This window comes from Necator americanus, chromosome III (genome assembly GCF_031761385.1).
Source record: "Necator americanus strain Aroian chromosome III, whole genome shotgun sequence".
NCBI classification, from domain to species: domain Eukaryota; kingdom Metazoa; phylum Nematoda; class Chromadorea; order Rhabditida; family Ancylostomatidae; genus Necator; species Necator americanus.
The window spans coordinates 10468145-10495022 of NC_087373.1; the positions used below are offsets into that span (position 1 = coordinate 10468145).

The 26878-nt window shown below is 39.7% G+C and overlaps 3 protein-coding genes across 5 annotated transcripts; all 3 read right to left on the bottom strand.

The window, feature by feature from the left end:
* Positions 1–1047: 1047 nt before the first annotated feature.
* Positions 1048–8478, bottom strand: RB195_009186 (uncharacterized protein; the record flags this gene model as incomplete). Of its 2 annotated transcripts, XM_064196055.1 has the most annotated exons (24): positions 1048–1134; positions 1234–1317; positions 1584–1635; positions 1722–1822; positions 1903–1957; positions 2038–2103; positions 2386–2484; positions 2560–2711; positions 2783–3001; positions 3169–3234; positions 3759–3833; positions 3934–4011; positions 4358–4516; positions 4594–4699; positions 5461–5549; positions 5621–5703; positions 5805–5916; positions 6022–6113; positions 6232–6290; positions 7490–7579; positions 7657–7775; positions 7844–7937; positions 8275–8361; positions 8468–8478. In XM_064196055.1, 24 exons carry the CDS (start codon positions 8476–8478, stop codon positions 1048–1050), a joined length of 2235 nt encoding a protein of 744 aa, XP_064047201.1. The 2 variants fall into 2 exon arrangements, with proteins under 2 accessions (XP_064047201.1, XP_064047200.1); XM_064196056.1 differs by lacking the exon at positions 1234–1317.
* Positions 8479–9961: 1483 nt separating this feature from the next.
* Positions 9962–18625, bottom strand: RB195_009187 (uncharacterized protein; the record flags this gene model as incomplete). 2 transcript variants are annotated; one of them, XM_064196057.1, is made up of 10 exons in its annotated part: positions 9962–10133; positions 10199–10388; positions 13245–13338; positions 14883–15020; positions 15085–15165; positions 15247–15396; positions 16654–16738; positions 18139–18290; positions 18354–18505; positions 18601–18625. In XM_064196057.1, the coding sequence occupies 10 exons, from the start codon at positions 18623–18625 to the stop codon at positions 9962–9964; spliced, it is 1239 nt and encodes a 412-aa protein (XP_064047202.1). The 2 variants fall into 2 exon arrangements, with proteins under 2 accessions (XP_064047202.1, XP_064047203.1); XM_064196058.1 differs by lacking the exons at positions 18139–18290; positions 18354–18505; positions 18601–18625 and adding an exon at positions 17961–17995.
* A 1688-nt stretch (positions 18626–20313) lies between these two features.
* Positions 20314–24635, bottom strand: RB195_009188 (uncharacterized protein; the record flags this gene model as incomplete). Its single annotated transcript, XM_013444210.2, has 3 exons — positions 20314–20444; positions 20504–20572; positions 24599–24635. 3 exons carry the CDS (start codon positions 24633–24635, stop codon positions 20314–20316), a joined length of 237 nt encoding a protein of 78 aa, XP_013299664.1.
* Between the last annotated feature and the right edge of the window lie 2243 nt (positions 24636–26878).

Below are 26878 nucleotides of genomic sequence, written 5' to 3' on the forward strand. Positions count from 1 at the left end.
CTGTCAAATATCACGAGGCGTGCGAACTTTAAGCGTACTGCTATAAATACAATAGAACCCTTAATTCTATCGAACGTAGAACTTCAGCGTTAGCGACAGTAATTTGACGGCTGGTCAATGTGCTTCCAAAAAAAAAAAAACAAGCAAATGTGTCCCATCATGACATGTCCACCCCGGTGGTTAAAGCTCCAAATTCTTGAATTCCCACACAAATGAAATGAAATAACAGATTTTATTCTCGAGACTCAGAATCAGTTATCAACAACTTCGTATTTCAACATTATTGGCATTATGAAACAATAACAGAAATTATGAATAAAGTGAAGAGACTAGAAAAATTCCATTACTTAAAGCTCTTCACTTTGTGCGTAATTGAAACAAAACGAATATGTGACATTCAACAAGTTTACGCTAACAGTTTCGGTGAAATAAGGATGTTACAGAGCTCATGAACACAAGAATAAGAAAGAAATAAAAATCAGTAAGGCTAAACTTTCTTCATCAAATTAAGTCGAACTAATCCATAGAACTCCAAAGCAAAATTAATACGATTCTAACACATGAAACTTACTATGTACCGGTAGTCCACCAGTAGTGCTAGGTAATCTGCAGTAAACGAGGCAGCTACATGTTGCATTAAAGAAAAAAACAAGGGCAAGTAGTAGTTCACCTAGCGAATCCTGTTTTAACTCACAACAAATCAGATGCACTGATGACATCCTCAATTTTACTCGAGTAAATTACACATTTGCAAATGGAAAAGTACAATTAAAAGGTTAAAAAACGAACATATAGTGCAATTATAGCCGAGCCTGATATATATGATCCCGTCTTAAGATGTTAATATGCAACTAGAATAAAACCTCCGTCCCAAACGTAAAATAGACTAACAAACAACATGCAAAAAACCATGGTTGAACAAAAAATATTCGAAAATTCAAATTAACAATGAACAGGAAGAGAGAAACGAATAATTTAGGAAAAATACGATGCTGGACCAACTTGGAGCCGAAGCGATATCATTTTTGTTTCCATTAAAACCCGTATTTAATCGCTAAATCTTTTAATTTTTCCTCTCCATGCATTGCTAGCACATGGTGACTGATTTGAATTTGTAGAGGCTTCTTTCTTCACCTGAAATTGAAAATTAAGAAGATTTAATAAAATGAAAACTTGAGTAATAATCAATAAATCAAATAAAAAACTCTGGGTAATAATCTAACTCCTATATACCTTAACCACTGTATAGCTCGGAGCTTTTGATTGATCCTTTGTTAATTTGGAGTGTTTGTATGGTGATCTACATGGGGTAGTTTTCTTAAACAAATTCTATTGTTGTAGATTTTAAGAGTTTTCTTTTGAATGAAACTTCCATCGAAGTCAAACAAACTACAGTATACCAAACATTAGACTACAGAACAAATAATGGATCGTTTGTAATGGTCAAAATCATCATTTTTAAAAATAAATCGTATGAGTAATTAGAACAATGCGACATCCACAGAACATAACGAGATCCCAACAATAGATGAGAAAAGCAACCAGCAGCCATCTCACAAATATACATCTGACTGAGAACATACCTTTTTGCCTTTCTGCAACTTTTCTGCAGTTTCACTTTTTCTCATACCATTGCTGAAATCTTTTAGCTTGTCCACATTGAAAAATTGAGTGTAACTGTTAAAAAAACAAGAAACTATAAGAGATGATAGAGCACGTACTTCCTCTTCCTTCTTGCTGCGCATTGAGCACGGTTTTGTTGAGCAAGATCAAACTTTCGACGTGCGAGCTCTCGACGTCTTTCAATCTGTTCGGACGCACCCTAGATATTCCTCACGTCTTAATTCAGCATAACATGGAACCTTAGCTAAGAAGTTCACATAGAATCAAGGGAAAAGATACCATTGAGTGCCTTCGAGCTAAGAAACGTCCACCACCCGAAAAAGATTTGCGATATCTATAAATCAAAAGGTGGAGTGATCAAACGAAGTTGTTTCAAGATTATTCATTAATAACTTATAGATATCCTTTACGTACATTTCTGCAGGAGATCGAATGGGCGTGGAGTTTGTTCGTATAGATACCCCAGATATCGGCAGTGTTCTGTAGAACATAAAAACAGTAGGATACTATCTCAGAAATTCGCTACAGTTACAGAGCTCAGACAGTTGGGTGTTTTTTTTTTACAGATGAAACAGTAAAGGAATGCTAACGGATGCGCACGTTTAGCTTGACTTTAGCGCTAAACATAGAAATTCTTGAAAAAAGAAAAAAAATGATTTAAAAGTGTGCAAAAACAGTTTTGAAATTAAGAAACGATATAAGAATTCTGAGATATTAAGATTCGATGGGAGCATAGAAGAAAAGAGGTGGGATTGCTACTACCTCGAAAGAGAGCGATCCGGCGACACATGGAAGTCACTTTGAAGAGTACTCGTGTGCTCCCCGTCGATTCGCACGGAAACACCGGATATAGGAAGGGTCCTGAGAAAGAGTTCTTTGTAAAGAAAAAATCAAACCCTTCATCAGGTTATAGAAGAAGCTAAGCGATCAGCTTACCTGAATCTTGGTTGCTTCGGTGGTGATGGCTGAGTTTTGCTACTTGAAGGTGTATTGGTGCCTTCTATCTCATCATCATCTATGACTACTTCGTCAATAAGTCGTTTTTCGGTCACATCGTGTCCCATTTTCGATGAAACACACTCCACAACCTGCAACAAAAGTACAAAAAGATCCAAAAAACTAAGTCTACACAGCTAACCTTTTACATATCCATTCTCACCTGTACTTCGTCGTCACTTTCAGAGTTAGTATCTGTCTTCTCAGATGCATTATTCACCATTGAATCAATGTCACATTCTCGATGTGGCGTCTCATCTTCCTTCTCTTTAGAAGTATTTGTGGCACTGCATCTTTGACTATGATTACTGAGCGAGGACGATCTACCCTCTTCGCCATTATCAGTATCAGATGACGAAGACGACGACGAAGGAGAATCTATCTAAACAAGGAAAACCAAAAAACTGCATACTGAAAGCGTTTCTTTAAAAGAAAAATGATTGCTCATTTTTCTTTTAAAGTTCCCCAGATCAATCTCAGGTTCGTAAACTAAGAGACAAAATCGCTTGGTTGTTGAGAATACTGTAAGTACACTTACAACAAACCGACCTTTTTCCGTTTGGCAACGACATTATTCTCAGAAGTATGCTCGTTCTTCTGTGGTGAAAGCTTTACCTGAAAAAATGTGGAATAAGAACGCCCCACTCTTTTCGTCTTACCTCACAAGAAAAAAGGAGCAAAAAAAAATCATTCTCTATTTTAAGTTCAGTTCAAGAAGGTAAAGCTTTAGAAAGGAACTCTCATTTTGTTACATAAACATCTTTCTTGTATATAAACATTTCCACACATCCCTGTGCTTCGATGATTTGCCCCTTTATAAACCGTTGACGAGAATGTCCATCAGAAAAATGCTCTTCCTCGGACATTGTCGTGAACGTGTTAAACAACCTAAAATAAATTGACATAACGATAAGTAGACTGATGGGACAAACACCACCGTAAGTTCTATATGTCACATCTTGTTGTGCAATGTGTTGGCAATTTCAATGTAAATTGTACAGAAATATTTAACGTTCCAATACAATCGCACATAGACCATTTGAGACTTTCCAAAATCTAGACACATACAATGTGTTTTCATTATTCGCCTGCCAGCGGACCGACAACAACCGGGAAACGCAATATGAGGAAAACCTTACATTTTCAGACTCAGTCGAGTCAGAATCGGAACTTGAGCTAGGAGACAGTAAACGCAGCGGATTTGGAGGAGCAGCCTAAAAAATACAAAATAATCGCTCGAGGTTTTCTTACTCCTCTGCAGAAAAGAAGAGATTGGCAAGGTTGGCAAAAGCCGGATATGAGAAAATTCCGAACCTGAAACTTTCTCTCCTTATCTCGAAGGCGCGTAATAAGATCGCGTACAGTGTCGCCGGGAGAGCTTGCATCTGAGACCTAAAAAGAAATATTTTTTAAACGGATACGTAGACATCAAAAAATAAAAGTAAAAAGTAAAGTATCAATTGGCATATCAATCCACTTGAGATGCGCCAACGCGTTTGCCGGCCTGCCGATAATCAAGTCAATGTTTCTGTTCTACCAGACGAGTCTAAGTACCAATTTATCGACCCCAGAGGGATGAAAGGCTTGGTTTGCACTAGGGCGGTGTCGAACCATAGACTCTGCGGCTACAGTGGAGCTCTAACCGACTGCGCTGCACCCTCCTCCATATTAATTAAATTTAAATTTTCATCTAAAACTGTATGTTCCTAATTCAGCAACAGCGAAAACAGAAACATACACGGGAATTGGACTTGAAGGAGTCTGGAACAGGGCAAGGGAACGCTAGCTGGACTAGTGTTGTCAGCTGATGATTATGTTTTGCTCTCTCGCTGGTGAACTGATCTCGAACTGCAGAGCTTTGTATTGACATGTAGCCGTTGGGGAGACCATGATCTTGCTTAAGAAGAGAACTTCCGGCTATGTGATACCCTCAAGAAAGTTATAGCATCAAACTACACAACTTGGCGAACAAACCTTTAAGTGAGTGTTGATTCGAGGAAAATCATTTGAGCGGAATGAACACATTGTAATTGGACAATTGAGTTCATTCTGGAAATGAATACGTAGGACATGTGCTCGCCTAAAATATAAGCATCTGGAGTATCATAAAGCCTAACATATTCTTTGAAATGATTCGAATACCTTAGAATATAGAAATGCATGGGTACAGACCAACGAGTAGGAAAGAGCACGCAGTTCATCAACCCCTATGGGGATGCGTCTACACGCTCGATATCAATTCAGAATCATTTGAGGTTTGTGAACGGGGGTGGAGTGGATGTGTCAACCCAATGTTTTTATCCTAAGAGAAAAGACTGTCGCCAAGTTACCGAGCCCGAGTGATAAAAAGCTTGATGGGCACTAATTTCAAACCATCGATCGTGCGGTCACAGCCAACTTCTTATAGACTGCACTACATCCCCTAATGGTAAATTAAGGTCAAAGGGAAAAACATCCCTCTACCCAATAGATTATAAATGAATCAGTATGGATTACTCGAGATCGTGACCATCCTTCGAAAATAAAAGCTGCAGAATGAAGAAGCGCTAGACCAGAGGATACTTAGCACGCTGCGGTATGCCAGCGGGACCCTAATCACAAATACTTTTCAGGTGCAGTTCAAATTTGATTCAGGTACATAAATTATAGGCCCAAGTGTGATTCTAGACTAATCAGCGATGATACCATTTCGTACTGTAGGAAAGATATCCTACTGCGAAAAACATTGTCTGCATTGAAAATAACTTTCTCTTGTACAACTTGCTTCCAAGAAAAAACAAAACAGTAAAGGCTTGAGGTCATCTACCACGGAATATGAAAATGAATTGGAGCTAGAACTACCTGGCCGACTGACATCTATATTCTTTCCGGCATCCCCCAATCTGACATTGAAGGTCATTGTATGTTAAAGTTGGGTATGCTTTTTGCATCTGAATCGTGATTCAGGATTAGGAAGTAGTCAAATACGAATATATTGTTAAGAAAATGTTATGAAACCTACCACAGAACTCAAGATTTCAACATAGTCGGATTCCGTGTGATCCTTAGGCATATGAACAGACGAAACGTGATCTTTGCGCATTACTAGAGGAAAAGTATGCAATTAAAATGAAACTCCGTCAAACTCTTAACTCCTCAGGTCAATATAATATATTCGACAGCTATTGTAAGCATAGAACGACTACCGTATTCAGAAGCAGTCATTGTTTTGCAGATCATACATCGTACTTCAGGGGTATTTGTGCGCAAAGCTTCACCTAGTATTTGTGTAGCTGGAGATATAGCAGAGGTGGTGTCCTGAAGAAGATACGGGCGCTGGCTGGAAATCAGTGCAAAGCAAAGAATAAGATGACAGGTGAGAGGAGTGATGAGGCAAGGAAGATGAAGCGCTCAAAGGCCTACCAGTTCGATTTGCGTCCAGTCGCCACTAGGCATCCGAACTCGACCTTTGGATTTCTTTGGTTCGTTTTGCGGCACACTGACAGAAGATGAAACTGAAAGCAAACCATTCACAATAATTCTCGGTGAACAAAGAAAACAAGTACGGAAAAATCCACTTCCCCTCACTCAGCCGTACATTGGGGGAAATATTGGAAAATTTCCTTCAATTACCTTCTGTATCCCTATCTACTTCACTGGAAGTGGACGAATTCCTTGCTTCAATTGGTTCACTGGAAATAAGTTTGTCAGGTACGCCTAAAATGCAAGCGCAATGTTGTCCTTTTATTTGAAAAAATTGAGGACCGTTCTTCACAAACCTAATGCAAGTGTATAGCAGGGTCAAAACGAAATGAAGCACAATTCAGTTGCGTAAATGGCTGCGCTCGAAGCGGCGCGGTGGAGTGTAGCGGTTAGGATCGAGGGGGACTCTTGCTAGAACCACTCATCGAAGCAGTTCGCGATGGTCTCATCTCGATTCCAACCGCTATCTAAACCTTGGCGTCTCGCGCGGAGCCGCTTACTCACGTACTTCATGTCGTTTTGACCCGACGGTGAGGTGAGGTCTGAGACACAAAAAAAGGTAAAAAAAAAAGGATAGGAGTTAATCAGACCAAACTATAGAGTAACACTGATGGATACCAATACAGTGTGGACTTTCTCAACATGATGAGCGAAGCGAAAAGTAATAGAGAAACTGATCTCAATGCAGCTATCAAGCATATGCAAGAGTTTCTTTCTTTTTCCTGCATATCAGCACACTTTCTTTCGACTGATTTTTCTTCAAAGTACAGTGCGAGACGTGCGTACGATAACTCACTGCTGTATTGCAACGCTGTATTTACCAGCATAGTTAGAAATAAATGCAATTACAGCTCCAAATTACGTCATATTCCTTATCAATCCCCAAATAGAAATTGTTAGCCAAAGCTTCAGTGGAAAACACTCATGAAATACGGAGAGTATGTGTGTCAACAAGACAATTATTGTGAGTTCCAGTAGACGCGTTGCCGTCTGCAGGTTGAACACATTCATCGACGACTATAACTGGAAGTTCTGCATAACTGTCGTTAAGACATAAGGTGCTTGTATATTATTTTGAAAAACACGAAAAAGTACAGCTACCTGCTTAATTTGTGCTGTTGCACCTAATGTGATATGAACGAGAGAACACATCAAACAACAACTCAGGCGACAATAGTTTCGAAGCTTTTGGGACGTCAATAACAATAGCATACAGGTTGATGCGAAACAGCACGCATTTCTATTGACTTTGGCTTTTCAGCACCTCACAAATGAGACCCCTGAGAACTCTGTTGATTCATTAACCCGCTACGTGAAGGGAGGAAGTTAGTAGCAACGAATTTAGTTACTAGTCAGTGCTACATTAATAACGCGTTCCTCTGACACCAATTTACGTTGAATTACTGACTTCGACAATGGTTGAGGATGTAAGCCGTTGCGTTTCCATTTCGTAGCATTGATATTTCCTTCGATTGGCAACTTACTAATGGCCGCATCGCTAAAAATGTAAACTCAGATCTTCAAATTTCTCGAATAAATCGGAAGTGGAATTCAAAACAATGTTAGCAAACAAACCAAGCGAAGTTCGATTTACTTCTCTGCGTGACAACATTGTCAATCCCATACATGGCAATATATTCAGCATCTTTCAAGAGCTGATTTACGTAAAGCTCACAATAAGGAGAAAATTTCACCTGAAATAATTCATACTGAGGTGTGTAAGAGGTTAGTAAAATAATGAGAAGAGAAAACCAAAACAAACTCCGAATTTGTGAAAGTGTTCTTTTTCTTTGCAATGCGCATCCCGCTCTACCTCAGTGTAAAACAGCTTTGTACATGATCCACATTCATACTTCCTAAATAGACGTAAAAAGTTGGAAAGAAATGACTTACAGTAATGAGTAATGACGGATCTTTTCCTTGAAAAACTTTCATCAATCAAGACCATCCGCGTAAAAGGGGCCTTCTCTGTGAGCTATGGAGGTTAGTATTTTTGAAATACTACAGGTAAACTTAAAAATTTCGAAAGTCGAGGAGATATCCAAAGAAGACAACTTTTATTTACGTGTCGTCATCAAGAACTTAAGAAGGCACCGTAGAAAGAGTCCCAAATTACAAATTTTATACATTGTGAGCGATTTTGATGACGTTGGTCTGACCGAATAAAACGCTGAACAAAAAAACTGGTAGTACCTGTACAAGAGATGTTGGTGAATATGCACTCTGAGTGCTTGCTCGAAAGGGAACTTCTTGCCACATAATGAGCACGTCGACTGGTTTCTACAGTTCAGAAGACATTAAAAATTATGATTATTAAGAAACAAAGAAAGACTTCTCCATAACGAATTCTCCTAAGATACACGGAACATAGGCCAAAAGAACTAACACGTTCTCCATTTCAGGGAGTAAGCGGCCGTCAGTTTCCTAACTCCTTCCAGGATAGAACTACCCAATATGAATAGATATGTTTCTTCAAACTAAATAGGAATGGACTGAGAAACTCGAATAATTTTGATACATTCAGGCCGTAAGACACATAATACCGTGCTCCATTGCAAGTTTTCCTGCCGTCGAAGCAAAGCGCAGAATTCTGCATTCAAGGGAATGAGTTAATATGAGTGTAGTCAGAGCTGAGAGCAGTTGTAGTAGTTTGTTGAAGGATTTTGTGACTTCTTAGGAATAGCTTCGAGAATTGACAGTAGTAGAATCGGTGAACTGACCCCGTGGTTATTCATCACCTAGGTTGCTATCATATCTGGTATGATAGCAACCTAGGTGATCTGGCATGTGGTTCTCCTCGTCGGTTGTATTATGTGGCCCTACATATCAAATATGATTGCCTTTGCGGGAATAAATATAGTCGGGGCGAGACGACATGAAGAGCGATGCAGTTGCGTAAACTGCTACGCTTGAAATGCGGCGCGCTCTAGATAGCGCATAGGATCGGGGTGGGACCACCGCGAACTGCAACGATGTGCGGTGGTAGCAAGGGTCCCCATTCGATCCAATCTGCTACGCTCTACCGCACCGCTTCAAGCGCAACCGCTTACGCAAACGCAGAGACGCAGAGAGACGCAGAGAGAGAGAGAGAGTATTCCATTCATAGCTCGGTATTGGTATCGTTTTGTTGTGTGTGCCGAGAAAACATATAGCCGAGTCAATACGACATGAAACACGAGCGTAGTTGATGTGCATTTGCGTACGCGCTCGAAACGGCGCTGTGGAGGCAGCAGTTGGAACCGAGGTGGGCCCGTCGCCAACTGCAGCGATGGGTGGTGCCAGCAAGGATTTCACCACGCTCCTAGCCACTACGCTCCACCGAAGCGCCTCGAAAGAAGCCGCGTACGCAATTGCGTACGTGTTTCATGTCGTTTTGACCCTACTATAAAATCAGTTTAAAAAAACCATTTATTGATTATGAGCGTAACAGTAGACGATCACTAGGGCACGCAAAGAGGAGGATCTCCCCCCTTTGCGCCATACTTCGTTGCAGTTCGCGATGGTCCCACCTCGATTCGAACCGCTTCCTCCATCGCCTCGCGTCGAGCGCAACTGCTTACGCGACTGCGCCGTGCTTCATGTCGTTTTCACCCCACTGTACCTCTCCAATGAAACGGATGTGGTCAACTTAACGCTACAGTGTGCCGTTGTTCAAACCTCTTTTTATATGGTAGCATACTGGATTCAAATCCACATCCAGAAGTAAGCATTATAACAGCTCAATACACCAGTAGTGAAAGACTTTCAGAAGAGGGTGGTATTCCACTGTTGGAGACAGAACACATCGAAAAGGCACATGTTTTGAAGACTTTAGTAAACAATATCGTTATAAGAAACCATCTCATCATTAAAAGGGATTTATTACACTTTTATTTTGCCTTTATAATAATATGACTAAGGTCACTATGAGATTAGCCAATTGAAATACAATCAAAGTCAAAACATTGATTCTGTCGAAGATTCGAGCCCACATACGCTCTGAACGGCTGTCGGAGGAAGTTTCATGCAAAAATGAGGAGATCGTTGCTAGATACGGTGAAATGCGGGTGGATCTAAACAATTATTGCTTCGCGTTAGTTTAAATATTTTTCAACGTGAACGAGTTGTCGAAACTCACCTCTGATCATCTTGTTGTGTTCCATCACTGTGCGTAATTTTACGATCATATTTTCTGTTAAGAAAGGTGGTGGAGAGACATCTGGGCGGATTCCAGGATCGTGTAACCGCTCGTTCGTGAATGATCAAGTATATCGAGGTGACCAGAACAGCAACCCCGCATAGAATTGTCTGTGCTAATACGTAGACACCTTAATAAAATAATTCAATGGGACCTTTTCTTTCAATATTTAAAAAAGTGAAATAACAACAAATCTCCTGTATTTCGAAATATGAAAAATAGCAGTTTTCTTGGATTTTTCAGCAGCATCACCACCGATGATTTATGGTCGGATCAAAACGACACGAAGCACGGGGCAGTTGCGTAAGCGGCTGCGCTCCAACCGACGAGGTGGAGTTAGCGGTTGCGTTTGAGGTGGGACTATCGCGAACGGTAGCAATGAACGGTAGTAGCGGAGGACCTCACTCGATCCTAACCGCTACGCTCCACCGCATCGCTTCGAGCGCAGCCGCTTACGTAACTGCCCCGTGCTTCGTGTCGTTTTGGCCCTACCATGGTATGGTAGATTTGTTTGTTAGTCGCTTAACTTCTAGCTGTAGCTTATGACCTTTCCTATGTTATTTGATCAGCTAATCTTGGTATGACATTGTCCCGAATATTTTTACAACTGTCAAGATAGCTGATCCGAAGATACAGCAGCGAAAAGGGATGAATAAAGAGTGGTGCAAGTTTTTCAAATCATTCTATTAAAGGTATCACCCCACGAATCTGAGGTGGTGCAGATTTGAGGTGGAGTATTCGTATACGGGATGGGAGACTACGGAGAGGGGGGTGATTCCGTCCATTTCTTCCTAATTGCCGTAAAAAACGGCCCGGAAGATGCGGCGCCGCACAAGACTGGCGCGCTCCAGTCGAACTCCCTGTAGAAAATAGTGCGCCAGAACGCCCAAAGCCGTATCTACCGGGCCGTTTTTTACGGAAATTAGGAAGAAATGGACGGAATCACCCTCCTCCCCATAATCTACGATCCCGTATACGAATACTCCACGTGAAATCCGTGCCACCTCAGATTCGTGGGGTGATGCCTTTAATTGAGAGAGTTGAGTTGAGAGGAACGATTAATCCATTAGTTATCATTGCCAACAATTTCTTTGTGCCATCGCTATAATATATACGGTATGTCTAATATGAACATCATCAGCGTCTTCAGCAAATTAGAAACAAATAGAAATAGTAAAAGTGTGCACTCGCGCATCTTCCGGACCGTTTTTTTTTACGGCAATTAGGAAGAAATGGACGGAATCACCATCCTCTCCATGATCTACTATCTCGTATACGAATACTCCACCTGAAATTCGTACCACCTCAGATTCGCGGAGTGATGCCTTTAATACGTGAAAAAAATACTGGAAGGAGATACTTTTGCTAAGCATCACAAGCTCTCCGCTTTAGTCATATTTCTGTGAGTTACTCTCTTGCAGTCGATGATTTATCGAAACAAATGGTTAAATGTAGGAAATGCCAAGACATTGGAAAGAAAATTTCCATCGTCGAATTATTCAAAGACTCTAAGAACGGATATCGAGCTGTTCAACATAGGTCCCCAAGCTCCTCATCGCTGTTACTCCAATCTGTGTTTACGGGAGTTAAAGGCAGCATACCACGAATTTGACGTGGTTAAGGAATTTGCGGGAAAAGTTAGAGATGGGATTGTAGATTGTGCATCGTTCCTCAATCCTAGTAAAAAAAAACAGCGCGGGAACCGTCTTAGTCCTCCTAGGAGGTACGTTAAAATGCTTCTCATGTACAGGTTCCGGTCCCCTCAACAGCCTATTCATTGCTTTCCCTCCTCTAGAATGGTGAGAAGACATCATTGATCCCCAACCGCTCGCACCTCTATGCGATGCGTGCAAAAAGCTGCAACTGAAACCGTCGTGAAAAACGACGTTTGCCACACCTCTCTTACGACGATCAGGGAAAGATGAGCGGAATCACCCTGAGTTCCCCACCACATCAAAATCGTGATAAGTTCCTTTTGAGGATTGAGGCTCTCTGTCGAGTGTTCGTAACGCTCCACGTGCATGCACTTGTTGTGGTGCACATGGTTCGCTTTACATAAATAGTCATCAGAATCGCATTAATTGTAAACATTCATTTGTTGTGTTTATCTGCTCAACTTATGCATCATTTAGTGCTTTGTCTTTGTATGTCTATTCACTACTTTAATAGAGTACTGTATATCGATGAGTGTTATGTTAATATCTTATTATTGACTATTCATCTATTTATGTATTTTTTCAACAATACCAGTTTAATTACTCAAGTATAGTGTATACATTATCGATCGACCCCCGTTACACATATCAACAAAAACAGTTTATGGTAAGTTCACAAGTGAAAAGAACTTAAAGGCAGCATACCAGGAATCTGGGGTGGTACGGATTTCAGGTGGAGTATCCGTGTACGGGGTCGTAGATCATAGAGACCGAGGTGGTTCCGCTCATCTCTCCCTGAATCACTGCAAACAGCCGGCCCCTGAATGCTGTTTCGTACGATGTCTTCTATTGCAGCGCGCCACCCTTGCACGCGTAGCGTCCCTTGCTGCCAATCAGAGCAGTCCGAATTGATTTTCGACGAATCGCAGGGCGGAGGCGGCGCAAGGGGTGGAGCCTTGCAATAGATGGCGTCGTACAAAACAGCATTCTGGAGGCGGCTGTTTGCAGTGATTCAGGGAGAGATGAGCGGAACCACCTCGGTCTCTATGATCTACAACCCCGTACACGGATACTCCACCTGAAATCCGTACCACTTCAGATTCGTGGTATGCCGCCTTTAAAGGCAAGCACGATCAATTACATAAGGAGCCGCTTCATCCGCATGTAAGTTAGTACAAAAATCTGATGCATCGTTTACTCCTCCTATTCCTGTATAAGTTGAGATAATGATGTGTGGTCGAAAGAAGTGTGAACCTCTAGTCTAGCGGTGACTTTGATCACACTTTCTGGGAAAGTTAGGGTTTTTGTAGAGGTTACAACTATATACTTACCGAGTAAAGCAAGTTTCTGCGATTTTGGCATAGTGCCAGTGACAGATTGTAGGATTAGAGCCATTGCTAAGAGTGTGCATACCCCCAGCGATACCTAAAACATTGATATGATCACAGAGAAAAAAAAGAAGAATTTCTAAAGAATGAATATTGTTTTGATCTTTCAATGCGTACGCACTGTAAACACAACAATGCTACAAGGATATTAGGACACGGAATAATTAGGATTCATCAGAAATATGAACATGAAAGTAAAATAGATGAAAGAGAAATAAATATTCGACTTCAATATAAGAGAAAAATAAATAAATACAGACATGAAAATAACAAAAAAATCAAATAAATAAGAAACGAGAAGCCCAAAGAAATAAAGAATGTCATCCTCTACCTCCCCCTTCTTTATATTTGATCTGCACTTTCAAAAATGGCCGAGGAGTGAACCATCTTCCTTATTTTATTGAATTAAGAGCGTATCCACTACTCGGATAGAGAGAATGAAACGAAGAAACCATTATTTTCAAACAATATAAAAACAAAATTAAAAAATTAAAAAAAATTAAAATTAAATTAAAATATAAAGCGTAGGATACAAGGAGAAGGCTGAAGGGGAAAGATGGCTTTAATTGCTGGACAAAAGAAAACGCAGCGTTTACGCATTTGTTGGTACGGTTTCCATCGTCAACACCAAAACAATTAGAAGTCAACTTCAAAAGATCAACACTTCCCAACACCTTTTGCATAAGCACAAAATCAGGATGAATTTTTAGCATTACTGTGGATTCGTGACATCTTTTCTTTCAAACTCATGGATAAGATATACTATTAGTGGTGCATGCATCAACTAATCATAATCACTCTCTTTTGAAGGTCCTAAGAAGAAAGTGGAGAATGACCAAAGGATCAATCAAAAGGATATGTGAAATAAAACAATTTGTGAGAGGACCTGAAGGGAAAATTATACAAATTTATTTCTGAAACTCAGCAATTTTTGCCTATTTCGTCCATCATCCTATTTCAAAGCCATGAAAATATTATTTTTTTTCTAACCGGTACTCAACCAAATAAGAAAACAAACAAATATTACCAATTAACTCAATACTCAACCAAATAAGCTCTGCCGTAATGTACAGCGCTATAGTAGAGTCAAAACGACATGAAGCACCGTGTAGTTGCGTAAGCGGTTGCGCTCGAAGCGGTGCGGTGGAGGGTAGCGGTTAGGATAGAGGGGAGTCTACCGTTCACTGCGGCAGTTTGCGATGGTCCCATCGCGATTCCAACCGTTATATCCGCCGCGGGCGCAACCGCCCACACAACTCCACCGTGCTTCACGTCGTTTTGATCCGACTATACTTGACTACACACTACTTTTCTCTCTACAGTACCCCCTCTAATGTATGTGATGAGGTCTGCACCCCGGCAGATCAATATATATTCTTTCCTTTCATGAGTGGAGCTTCCTGATGGTGGAGGCGGAGCGGCCTCACGGCTGGCCTACAGCACACAGATCGTCCTAGCCACCGAACACCGCCGGAGCAAGGGCGCACGGGACAACGAAACCAAGGACCACGATGCAAGCCGATGCCGAAGGAAATCTGTTTTTATTTTTTGATTTTTTTCATGCGTTTTAGAAATCCTCACCTTTTCAATGCTCAAACCGCTAATTTCACTGGGCAAAAAGAGACCGTTGAGACATAAAAAAGTGCAGACAAACGACGGAACGATGATGGCAAGGATGTAGAATTGTGGATGCCGTCGCAGATGAACAGTAAGAAGTAGCTTAAAAATATGGAGAATATTTAAAAACACACATGCAAATGCGATTCTCGTCGGAAACACTTACAACATCAAAATCGCCCTCCTCATATGTAGAATCAACAGTGAGTTCTGCTTTGAGTGATAGTAGCTTCCATTGCGTGTTACCCTAAAGCCAGGTACATGTTATGAAACAGGTTACAATTGTGGAATTAGAGTATAGTTTCTTGAGAAAAATGGAAAACCAAACCGTGAAATCTTCCGACAGTTCATACTGCTCAAACGGAGTAAAGAGTCGTAAGTTGGCGTTTGTGTAGACCCAGGATCCCAACGAAAAAGTGCACGTTTGGTCATCGAAAGGAAATTTTAAGATGTTGATTTGACATTGGTGTGAAACGATCTGAAAAAATGTTACCAAAACCTACAGACTCGAATAAATTGATAGGGATTAATTCGTGGATGATAACAAGTGCGATTCTTACTAATGGAACTCTGAGATACGACGCCGGGTATGGACGCATGGTTTTGCAGTCGCACCCGAACACGTTCAGCCAGGCTGACGCGATGCGACGCGACGAAGGCGGCAGTTCTGTTCCAAGAAGCGTACCAACGAAAATGTGTTACTGATTGCTGGTTCGTCGGAAAGACAGCGCACCAATGTCCACCTCTGCGTTCCGTCAGGCTGGTTGAACGGGCTCGGCTCATGTGTGATGAAATGATGCCTTTCCTAAGGGATCCTTGGAAAGGCGTTCGTCTGGGAGGTCTACTAATAAAATAATAAATAATAATAAATAATAATACAATATGATAATAAATAATAATAATAACAAGTTTGGTATTAAAAAACAAAAAATCCTATACCTTCAACCGTTTACGGAATAAATCTTCAGCACCGAGCTTTTAAATAGTTTCGTTAACCAGAAACTAGTAGGAACGTTATGCTCGAATTGTTCAGAGAATTCAAAAGCACTATTTCTTCCAATTCCTAAAAAAACGAGTAAAACTCCGTATTCCTGTGAAAATAGTAAATCCCGAGAACTTTTTTAACGGCAGTTAGAAAATAGCTACCTCCGTATTCTCCCATGTAGAAACCCACCTAAATCCGTACCACCTCAGATTTGTGGGGTGATGCCTTTAAGTGATGTAGTCAAGATGATGACATTTTCGCAGCAGCCTTTTTCCTACTGGGACCCACATGATAGTTATCTACATAGAAAAATCTGGCATTCTCGACTTCTCCTATACTCTGCACTGACATCCACACTTTATTCTTTTTTTTTTTAAAAAAAAAATAAAATTTTTTCACTTTTTTTTTTTTTTGTTTGGGGGGGGGGGGTTGGGTTTGGGTTTGGGTTTTTTTGTGGGTGGTTTTTTCCCCCCCCCCCCGGGGGGGGGGGGGGGGGGGGGGTTGGGGGTTTTTTTTTTTTTCTTTTCCTTGCCCCCCCCCCCTTTTTTCCCCCCCCACCTTTTTTGAAACAGCGCCGAGCTTCAAATAGTTTCGACCAGATTATAGGAAATATTGAATTATTCGGGATTCAAAACACTATTTGAGTAAAATCCGTATTCCTTGAACGCTGGAACTATTACTTTCCCCTTTTGAAAAAACGGGGGGTGCTTTTTTCGAATCTAGCCGACAAATTCTGTGATAACAACGTACCTGAGGTCCAGATTTTACAACAGTACCATTATTCATCAACACGACCAATCGATGTTCGTTACTGATCAAATCCTTCTTAGAAACCCTGAAATGCTGAAACTGCGGATGAAATGATAAGAAATTGCGGGTGAAATGAGAAAATGCGAATATTATTAAGAAAATGGAATGAAATGATAGTATAAAATAACAAGAAGTTTATTTATGCGACGGTCGATCTTTGCGCCGATCAATGGAAATGTAATCGATAGAGCAAAGGATCGATATGGTACCGAGAAATTTTTTTGCACAATCACAACTACAAAACAATCCTATTCATGTGCAAGTATTCGGAAAAAACGTTAGCCAAAAAAGAAGAAGCCTCGAGAAGTTTATCATCACATTACATCCATACAAACCGCTTTGGCTATTATTCTATCGATTGGGGGAAGGAAGAGCTCCCTGGACACTTGGGGAAATGGTTAGACTCGAAGCCAAGGTCCATAGCGGATGTCATCGAAGTGGGACCATCACTAGCTCCACTGATCTGTGCAGTCCGTTCAGAGCACTCCGTCTATCACTACAGTGATGAATAGAGCCAGAGAGGGTCCCATTTCGATCGCACATGCTGTGGGTCTTGAACAGTGTGAGCCTTTTCCAACGTCACTGGACATAACATATCAGAGCGACACAATACGACTGACGTATAGTCGAGTCAAAACGACATGAAGCACGGATGTAGATCCAGGAGCGGTCTTCCTGGGAATTTGAAAAAAAAGTGAGGTGAAATGACGTCATCCGGATAGATATTGACCGCAGTTTTTGTTTTTTTTCCCATTTTTTGCTTTTCTTTCTGGTTTTTCCGTCTTTTAAAATTCATACGCCTTTATTTTTCGTATTTTTGTTATATTCGTTGTAGTTGCTTTTGTTATGTAGATCTATATTGTATCGGAATCGTTCATAAGTAATTGTATTATCTTTTTTCATGTTCTGTTTTTTAAATTTGGTTCAAAATTTCATTTACCCCTAAGTTAATGTTCTTTTTTGTTTCTTCGCTTACCCTCCTTCCCTTACGAACAAAAAAGAACATAACATGAAACTAAATACACGACTAAAAACAATACAGTAACCCAAGAGCAATAGAGATATGATACAGATCCACATAACAAAAGCAAATACAGTAAACATAACAAAAATACGAAAAAAGAAACTTAAAAGACGAAAAAATCGAAGAGGAAAGCAAAAAGACTGAAAACAACCAAAAAATCTCGGCCATCGTGCCGATCCGGATGACGTCACTTCACGTCATTTTGGCAAATTGCCAAGCAGACCGTTCGCAGAACGCTGCAAGCTTGATCCGATACATGATACCTGATACATGCTATGTTCGATATTGTTACAAGAATTATCGTGTGTAAATAATTAAATAAATAAATAAACAATAGTAGTAAACAAGCAACATTTCTTTTCTGCTCCGAATACAATTTCAAAGAGAAACTCTGGACATACGCAGTGAATAAAGTAACATCGGGGATCCAGACTTTTTGTTCTGAAATCTTCAGGGTCGTCGAGGGGCTGCTAGCTGCTGTCCATGTTAAAAGTGGATCGATCCACTGAACAGCCATATCTATGACAAAACGAACTGTTTGCATTTGTTCGTTCTGAAAAAAAATATTTCACAGGAAAAAAAGAAAAAAATAAACAAAAACGCTAGTTAAGATTACCACTGATAATAGAGAAAAAAGAACAAGTTTGACGGTAACGTTAGTGGTATAGCTTGCATCGTATTTAGGGCGTATGGCTTTATTGTAGTCCGTAGAAATCTCCGCAAATACATCTTTCTCAGCAACCACCGTCAGAATACTGCAGACAAGTACTAAACGTTTTTTTTCCAAAGGATTTTCTCATTTTATCAAATGCAAAAACTACACAAATTCAATAAAAAAAAAATGAGAACAATCCACGACCAACCAGCGCAAAACATGACGACGAACATACAGAGATTAACGAATGCTTGGAGAATTTGGTGAGAAAAGAATGCGTTGCCAAGAACGTCGCATCACGTATTCAGCGCTTGAAGTCGCTAGATGAATTAGGTAGCAGACCCAGCTACTTCTCATACTTACAGATTTGAATTAATTAGCCTACAAAAAAAAAATAATCTGAGCTGATCTTGGCATTTTGCTGCAGAAAATTTTCGACTTAAAGATAACAGATAAAAAATTGGTGATGTTATTTGTTATTTTTCAACGAATAGACAGAAATAGGGATGAGGGAAAGAAGTCCAGAAGAAGTAATCTACCAGTTTGAACGTGATCATACATAATTCTCCACAATTAATCCTTGGAGAGCCGTGTAAAACGACATTGGGTGGTCCCATCTCTTTGGGAACTCGGGTGACTCCGTTCTCGTTCAATCCAGCACAAATAACATACACGGTTTTGCATCTAAGGCAACTTTTGCCGATTATATTAGTTCCGGCTAATGCCAAACGTTTTGACTTCTAGTCGAAAAAATTTAAAGGCATCACCCCACGAATCTGAGGTGGTACGGATTCCAGGTGGAGTATTCGTATACGGGATCGTAGATTATGGAGAGAGAGGTGATTCCGTCCATTTTTTCCTAATTGCCGTAGAAAACGGCCCGGAAGATGGACCGGAAGATGCGCTGCACAGGGCTGGCGCGCTCCAGTCGAACTCCTTGTAGAAAATAGTGCGCCAGAACGCCCGAAGCCGTATCTTCCGGGCCGTTTTTTACGGCATTTACGAAGAAATGGACGGAATCACTCTCCTCCCCATAATCTACTATGCCGTCTACGAATACTCCAACTGAAATCCGTACCACCTCAGATTCGTGGGGTGATGCCTTTAAGCAGTAACGATGAACTCTTCAATGTCTTCATCCTAACATTTTTTTTCGCACATTTTTATATAGTTATTCTAAAAAAAGACTCTGACATATCAATCCGCTTGGGATTTGCCAACATGCTTTACTGCAATTCGTAATCGCTGGGGTTTTGGAACGCGTGTTGGCCTAAACTACGCCAGAAGATGACTACGAGAGCGCCAAGAAGGTCTTTGAGGAAAGAGGTCCTCAATGTCACGTTGACGATTCGAAAGCAACGAAGCTCTGGACCAACTCCATGGGATCACTGCGCGCACTTAAGGAATAGAATTATTCTAGATTCGATTCGATTATTCGCTTTCGAGAAATCGGAAACGTAAAAGCTGTCGCATTTCCGTTGAAGTTTCGACAGTGAAGTCGCCGAATTGAATGTTTACCTTTGATTCTGTCGTTTCTGAGCGATTGCAACCTCACGGATCAATCCATCTAACCATTCGGCCGCAAAAATGCGTATTTATAAGAGCTTGCCATAGCGACTGTATGTTCACGTATTGTGACTGTGGAGTATCAACGATAACGGTCACATATCGTGACTACACTACAGTTCAAATTGTATATGGGAGAGTGGCCGTCCTGTTATAATTTTTAGAGAAGAGAGAAAAATAAAAAAAAGTGATGTCATTCTCGCAGCCAAAGAAAGAGGTACATTTTAATGGAATCTACGAGCGAGGAACAGCACAGCACTCCCGAAAGGCTCGTAGATCATTTAACTTAATGGATGAAGAAAGAAATGATTTATTCGGAATATGCGCACACAACGGCCAATTGTTCAAGCCATAGTTAGATTACGGAAAGCCGTTTTTGTTCTCGTTGCGGTAGTTTTCTGTGCACATCGTTAGTGTGTCGTTCTTCTGGTACCGTATCGAAATGCATGGAACGTGATTGACGTTCTTGAATCATCGTTTCAGGACCTTGAAATGGTATAAGGATAGAATGAGAATAAGGAGATGACTCAGATGAAAAAAGATACCTTTATGCTGAACACATGTCTCCTGAGGAACGATTTCAATATTTTCTTTTGACACTCTTAGTGCAACATCTGTAAGCAACTTTTTAAGATCAGAAAATAAACTTTTAAAAATTAATAAGCAAAACTTTTTAAAAACAACTTTTGTATGCATCCAGCATCCATTGATTTATGTTAGGAAAATGAGATTTTACGAGTAAAAAAAAAGGTAGAGAAATCGTGTTGCGATGTAGTGTGGGTTGAGTAGGAAAGAAAATAAGAACACGCAGGGTGATTACGTCCATTTCTTCCTAAATGCCGCAAAAAACGGCCTGGAAGATGCTGCGCCTGCACAAGGTTGACGCGCTCCAATCGAACTCGTTGTAGAAAGTAGCGCGCCGGGACACGCCCGAAGCCGTATCTTCCGGGCCGTTTTTTACGGCAATTAGGAAGAAATGGACTGAATCACCCTTCTCTCCATAGTGTACGACTATGTATACGAATACTCCACCTGAAATCCGTACCACCTCAGATTTGTGGGGTGATGCCTTTAACGTCATACCTTTTAGACAGATACCAAAGTGAATATCTCGCGAGAGAAAAAAGCTTTGTTAAGCTCAAATTTTTAAAGGCATCACTCCACGAATCTGAGGTGGTGCAGATTTCAGGTGGAGTATTCGCATACGGGATGGGAGACTACAGAGAGGGAGGTGATTCCGTCCATTTCTTGCTAATTGCTGTAAGAAACGGCACGGAAGATGCGGCGCCGCACAAGACTGGCGCGCTCCAATCGAACCTCTTGTACAAAATGGTGCGCCAAAGCGAATGAAGCCGTATCTTCCGGGCCGTTTTTCACGGCAATTAGGAAGAAATGGACGGAATCACCCCCCTCTCCGTAGTCTCCCATCCTGTATACGAATACTCCAGCTGAAATCTGCACCACATCAAATTCGTGGGGTGATGCCTTTAATATAAATATAATAAATATTTTTTTTCGTGGGATGATGCCTTTAATCTGTCAGCATTTGTCATCTGATATGGATGAAGTCTACTTGCCAGCGGATTTAGTTGATCTATCTGTTTTTTTTTTGTCGGAATTCCTTCTTCTTCACTCAGGTGGGCAGAAAAACGACTCTTTATAAAAACTTCCACAATAAAGTTTTAAAAATCTCCAAATTTCTAGGATTTTTAATGACCATCGTGAATTTTTTATAAAAAGCGCAAAATTTGATGTTTTTCACGTAATTTGGGTGGAAGAAAATTTGACGAGGGCCAAATTCGTAACGTGGCCACTTTTCTGCAGTTGCAGACTTGGCGCGCATACCCTTGCAAACGATAAACATTCGTAGCGACCCCTGTAAACAAACAACAAGAACAACAATCCCTTGAATGGATGATAGGACCTGGCACGATGTCGTCATTTGTTCTCGATCTTGTCATAACATCGTGATAGCGTTCACGTATTTCACGTTCTTCATGGATTACGCGTGAGGTTTGGTCCTGCATCCATACTTCGCATCGCAAAAAAAGTGCGAGAGACGGTAATTGCGAGATAATTGGAAATACATTAAGTATAAAAGACAAACTACTTAGTATTGATCGATCCTGTTGGGTTTCAAAAATTCTTTCGATTCTTCTTCAGTATGGTAAAGGTTTTTGAACGCGTATAACGAGAGAAAATATAATATAAAAAGTATAAATATATAAATAATATAAATGTAGTAGGAATAAAACATAAACATAATGTAAATAATGTAAATATATAAACAACATAAATATAAAAAATAAATATAATATAAATTATAAATCTAATATAAATACGAGACAAAATCCATGCGTGTATCAGATCATCCTATGTTATGCAGTTGTCCTCACAGGCAACTCTGTTACCAATTTTTCAATGGCAGAAGGATGGAGGAATTGGTCGGTCCGAGCGCAAACTCGAACCATTGACCTGAAGTCGCAGCGTAGAAGCCTTCGAGCTACACTGTACTATAACCTATCCGAAAGATTTGTAGTATTTATTGATTTGTAGTAGATATTCATTTTATAGTATGATTTAGAGTAAATTCGTCAGCCAAGTATTTCCATCTGGAAAAAGTGTCGGAAATGGGGAAACAGTGAGAGAAGATCAAACTCTCTAATTAGGGACATTCTTCAGATTTTTATTTATAAAATACTATGAAGAAATAGTGAAACGAAACAAAATTCCACAAAAGTGATCTACAATATTTCTGCACTTTTTTTACGGTGATTTTATCATGATGGTTAGATATTAGACATTAGGTTGTTAGACATTACACACCAAAGATATTAATCACCTATAAATAAGTTATGATAATTTTTTACCCAGTTAACATTTTAATCCATACATAATTTTCATTATATGCTTGAATAGTTGCATATTCTATAAGTTTACCAGTTTATGATTTCTTTGCGGTTTTGAAGGTTACAAGTTTATAAGCTACAGTAAAGTTGTTTCATAGTTTTATGCAATTTTTATGCGCAATAAAAGATTGTTCAAGCGATTTCTCCCTATTTTACATTCCTATTATTATTCCTATGTTGAATTTGTAACTTTCATTTTTTTCTGTTTGTATTATCCTTAATTCTTTATTCCATTGTTAGGAAAATCTAGTGTAAAAATATGTTTGTCTAGAAGAAAAAAACATAAAAAAGCAAAAAAAAAATTCAAGGCTAAACGTTCTCGTTCTCGGGAAACGTTCTCGTCTCGTCAAGATTTGCTAGAAAAAATGGTTGTCTTCCGCTGATCGCTTACAAACAACTCAGCATTACATACTTCACTCCTCTGTGAAGTACAACACCGCTACTAACTTGTGTCCCAAAATCCGTCGCTGACGGATTAATCCGTCGCAAACCGTCGGAATTCTTGGAAGTGGCCAAAATTAAATTTTGAAAGTACCATTCAAAAGTAAATGAGCTGCTGATTTCAAATATACTTCGAGAATTTACTTTTGATAAATGTGTGGCCTGAAAACGGGCAAAGTTTCCTTAAGCCCCGTTAATTACTTTCACACCTCCGACTCCTTCCATTGGCGTATACCGCGGATACATCTCCATGGAAGGAAGAGGTGTTCATAGGATTTCCGCTTATTTCTCGAAATTGGTCAAAATGTTTATTACATCCGTAATCAGGAGGTTATTTAGAGCATTTTGGTACCCCACATCATATGTTGGTCCGAAATTTCCATTCTCTTCAGAAATTCACGAAAGTGCTCCATCGAAGATAAATAAAACGCCATGCTTTCCAAGCTGTGAAAAATCTCCTCGGAAATTTATTACGGATTAATCCGTCGGCGACGGATTTTGGGACACAAGTTAGTAGCGGTGTTGTAGGTACGCACATATTTGTGGGCGATCATCTTTTCTTTGAATTTATGCGCTGCACTTTATTGTAATTATGTCCTGAGTTAACGTTATGTGCGTTCTATTTCGGCAACAAACCTAAAAGAGCGTATGTATGTGACTTCAATGGCTCTCCAAACACTCATAAACTTTAAATGCATCACCCCACGAATCTGGAGTGGTACGGATTTCCGGTGGATTATTCGTATATTAGACGGGTGTGGCTAATTGCCGTAAAAAAACCGCCCGGAAGATGCGGCGCCGCACACTGCTGGCGCGCTCCAATCGAACTCCTTGTTGAAAGTAGTGCGCCAAAACGCTCGAAGTCGTATCTTCCGGGCCGTTTTCTACGGGAATTAGGAAGAAATGAACGGAATCACCCTCTTCCCCATAATCTACGACCCCGTATACGAATACTCCACCTGAAATCCGTACCACCTCAGATTCGTGGGGTGGTGCCTTTAACGTCTTATCTTTTAGACAGATACCAAAGTGAATATCTCTCGCGAGAGAAAAAGTTTTTGTTAAACTCCTAACTTTAAACTTTTAGCTCCTTATTAGAAAAGTTCATCTGAAAATACAGTGGCATTAAAAATATATTTAAATATATTAATAATATTTAGCATTCATCAAAAAATAAATGAAAATTTTATCTATTCTTAATATTCGAAGCATTGTTCGGTGTTTTTCTTCTAAGCAAAAAAAAACAAATTGAGGAATTTTCTTCAGGTGAAAATGTTGAGTTGAACTTACTGATAACACCTCGTTCTGTACTGTTTTGCGGGATCATACTGTTCTGTTATCGTTGCATAGATATGTTTTTGACAAAACTCGATGAAAGTGATGGGTGTGTGGAGCGATCGTGGATCAATGTCGATGCACAGGCCCAGAATCACGGGTGGTACCTCCTGAAAACAATCAGAGTTCCCCGGAAAAAATCCACGTTCACTTCTTATAAGCAAGAGTCGGCAAAAATAACGGCACTCCATGCAATCTCCACTTTAATGCGCGTAATTAATTTTAGTTATCAAAAATTAGAAGAATAAAAATAGTCACCCTAAAATAATGATAATATTGAGGAGAATGAGAGCAGATCCAAAAATACCACGGAACTGAAATGAATGAAAAACGCTGTCCTCTCGCTGAAAGCAATGAACAAGGAAAAACTTGAGAGAAAAGCTTCGTTGAGGGAATTCACTCAATATTTCCATTCACTGCGCGAATAATTTGTCGATAGATGACTTTTATAGACGATTTGATGGCAAGGATTGATTCCAGGATAACGAAATAGGATAATGGGATGCGGTGACGAATGAAAGAGAGAGAGAGACAAAAAAAAGGAATACTCATAACATCGGAGGAAAATTCTCGACGAGTTCGCATGATGCCCTCCTCACGGGAATTCTCTTGAACATTTCATCCAATTAAAATTCAGTCTCGCAACATAATTTAATTCCGTGCCGGGAGCGGACGGAAAAACGGGGAATTTTAATTGACGGATGAGTAATAAAAACAGTACTTCTTCGAAGACATGAATATAATATGAATCATTGAATGGAAGGGAAAACTGAAACAAAATGAAGAAAAAAACTGGAAAAACAATGATTGAATGGGTGAATGGGTGAATGAATGAATGAATGAATGAAGGAATGAATGAATGAATGAAATGAATGAGTGAATGTGTGGATGAGTGAATGAGTGAATGAGATCCGAAGAATGAGCATTCTAAAAAGTGGATAAATGATTGTTTTGAATGGAAGGAGTGAGAAACTGAGTGGGAAAAATAAAAAGAAGAAAACTCGATTAGTTATTGTAGAAACGGTATAAGCGCTTCAATTAATGAGAAGATAAAATGGGACGTGGATAAGCAAATAAGGTAAACAGATTAACAACTAAACAAATAAATATATGCATAAAACCAGTAATTGTTCGAAAAGTTGCATAGAAGAGGATTTTAAAGAAATACAGTAGTAATATGTAGTAGGAATTAATTTTTTCTTATTATTTTATTCTTTTAAATTATAATTTAGATAGATAGATTGAAATGAAGATAGTTTGAGAATATAAGGAGTGAATTGAGTTTTATTTAAATAAAAAAATGAAAGAGGATTTGAATTCTTTGGAATGTAAAAGGAATGAGGAAATAGGAAATGTTATAGAAAGTAATAGAGTGGAACAAATTAATAATATCTTATGTATCTATTTTGACGTAACAAAGTAAAAAATAAATGTTAAATAAATAAATAAGTAATAAATAAATAATTATTGACCGGATAGTGTAAAAAAGAAATAAATAAATGGGTGTATTTCTATGGATGGGACCGCTTACTTAGTCACGTAAACGTTGTCCTCCCTTACTTCAACACAAATCCCAATTGTTAGACTGATGGACGCGTGTTCCCCGGAGAGATTTGCTTCGAATGCTCCGCGAGCGCGTGATGCCTGCATTCGGCGATAGGAAATGTCATTTATGGAAAAGAAGAGAAGAGCAGGAACGCGTTTATTCCAACCATTCTTCGGTTATTTCGTTTCTTCGCGAAGAATGCGATTTCCGGACGATTTCTTTTCAGGAAATCGTGGAATAGAAGGCGTCCAAGAAAAACCCGGAGAAATCACGTGAAAAGCAAAGTAAATAATAGTGCCCATGTTCGACTGTATTTGAATCTCGGCATGATGAAACGTGGTTTTTAATTGGTTTTCTTGACCTGTAGCCAAGATTGTTATTGATCGTCGTTTTTTAAACAACATTGAGTTTGCCTACCGTTCGGAGGCTTTCTGTAGGGTGATGAGGCGCTTGAGAGAATAAATCACTAATGGCTGTGAATTTTCCGGGCTCTGACGAAGGCGATAACGCCGAAACGTTAGCTGTTGTTCAATAAAGACGATCAATAACAATCTTGGCTACAGCTAAAGAAAATCAATTTAAAAGTAAATAGTGTTTTAATTATTTTATTTTTTGATTGTCTGGAAAAGAGCAAAAAGTGGAAAATTCTAATTTTTTTATGAAAATATTAGTGATTGGAAACGATTGAA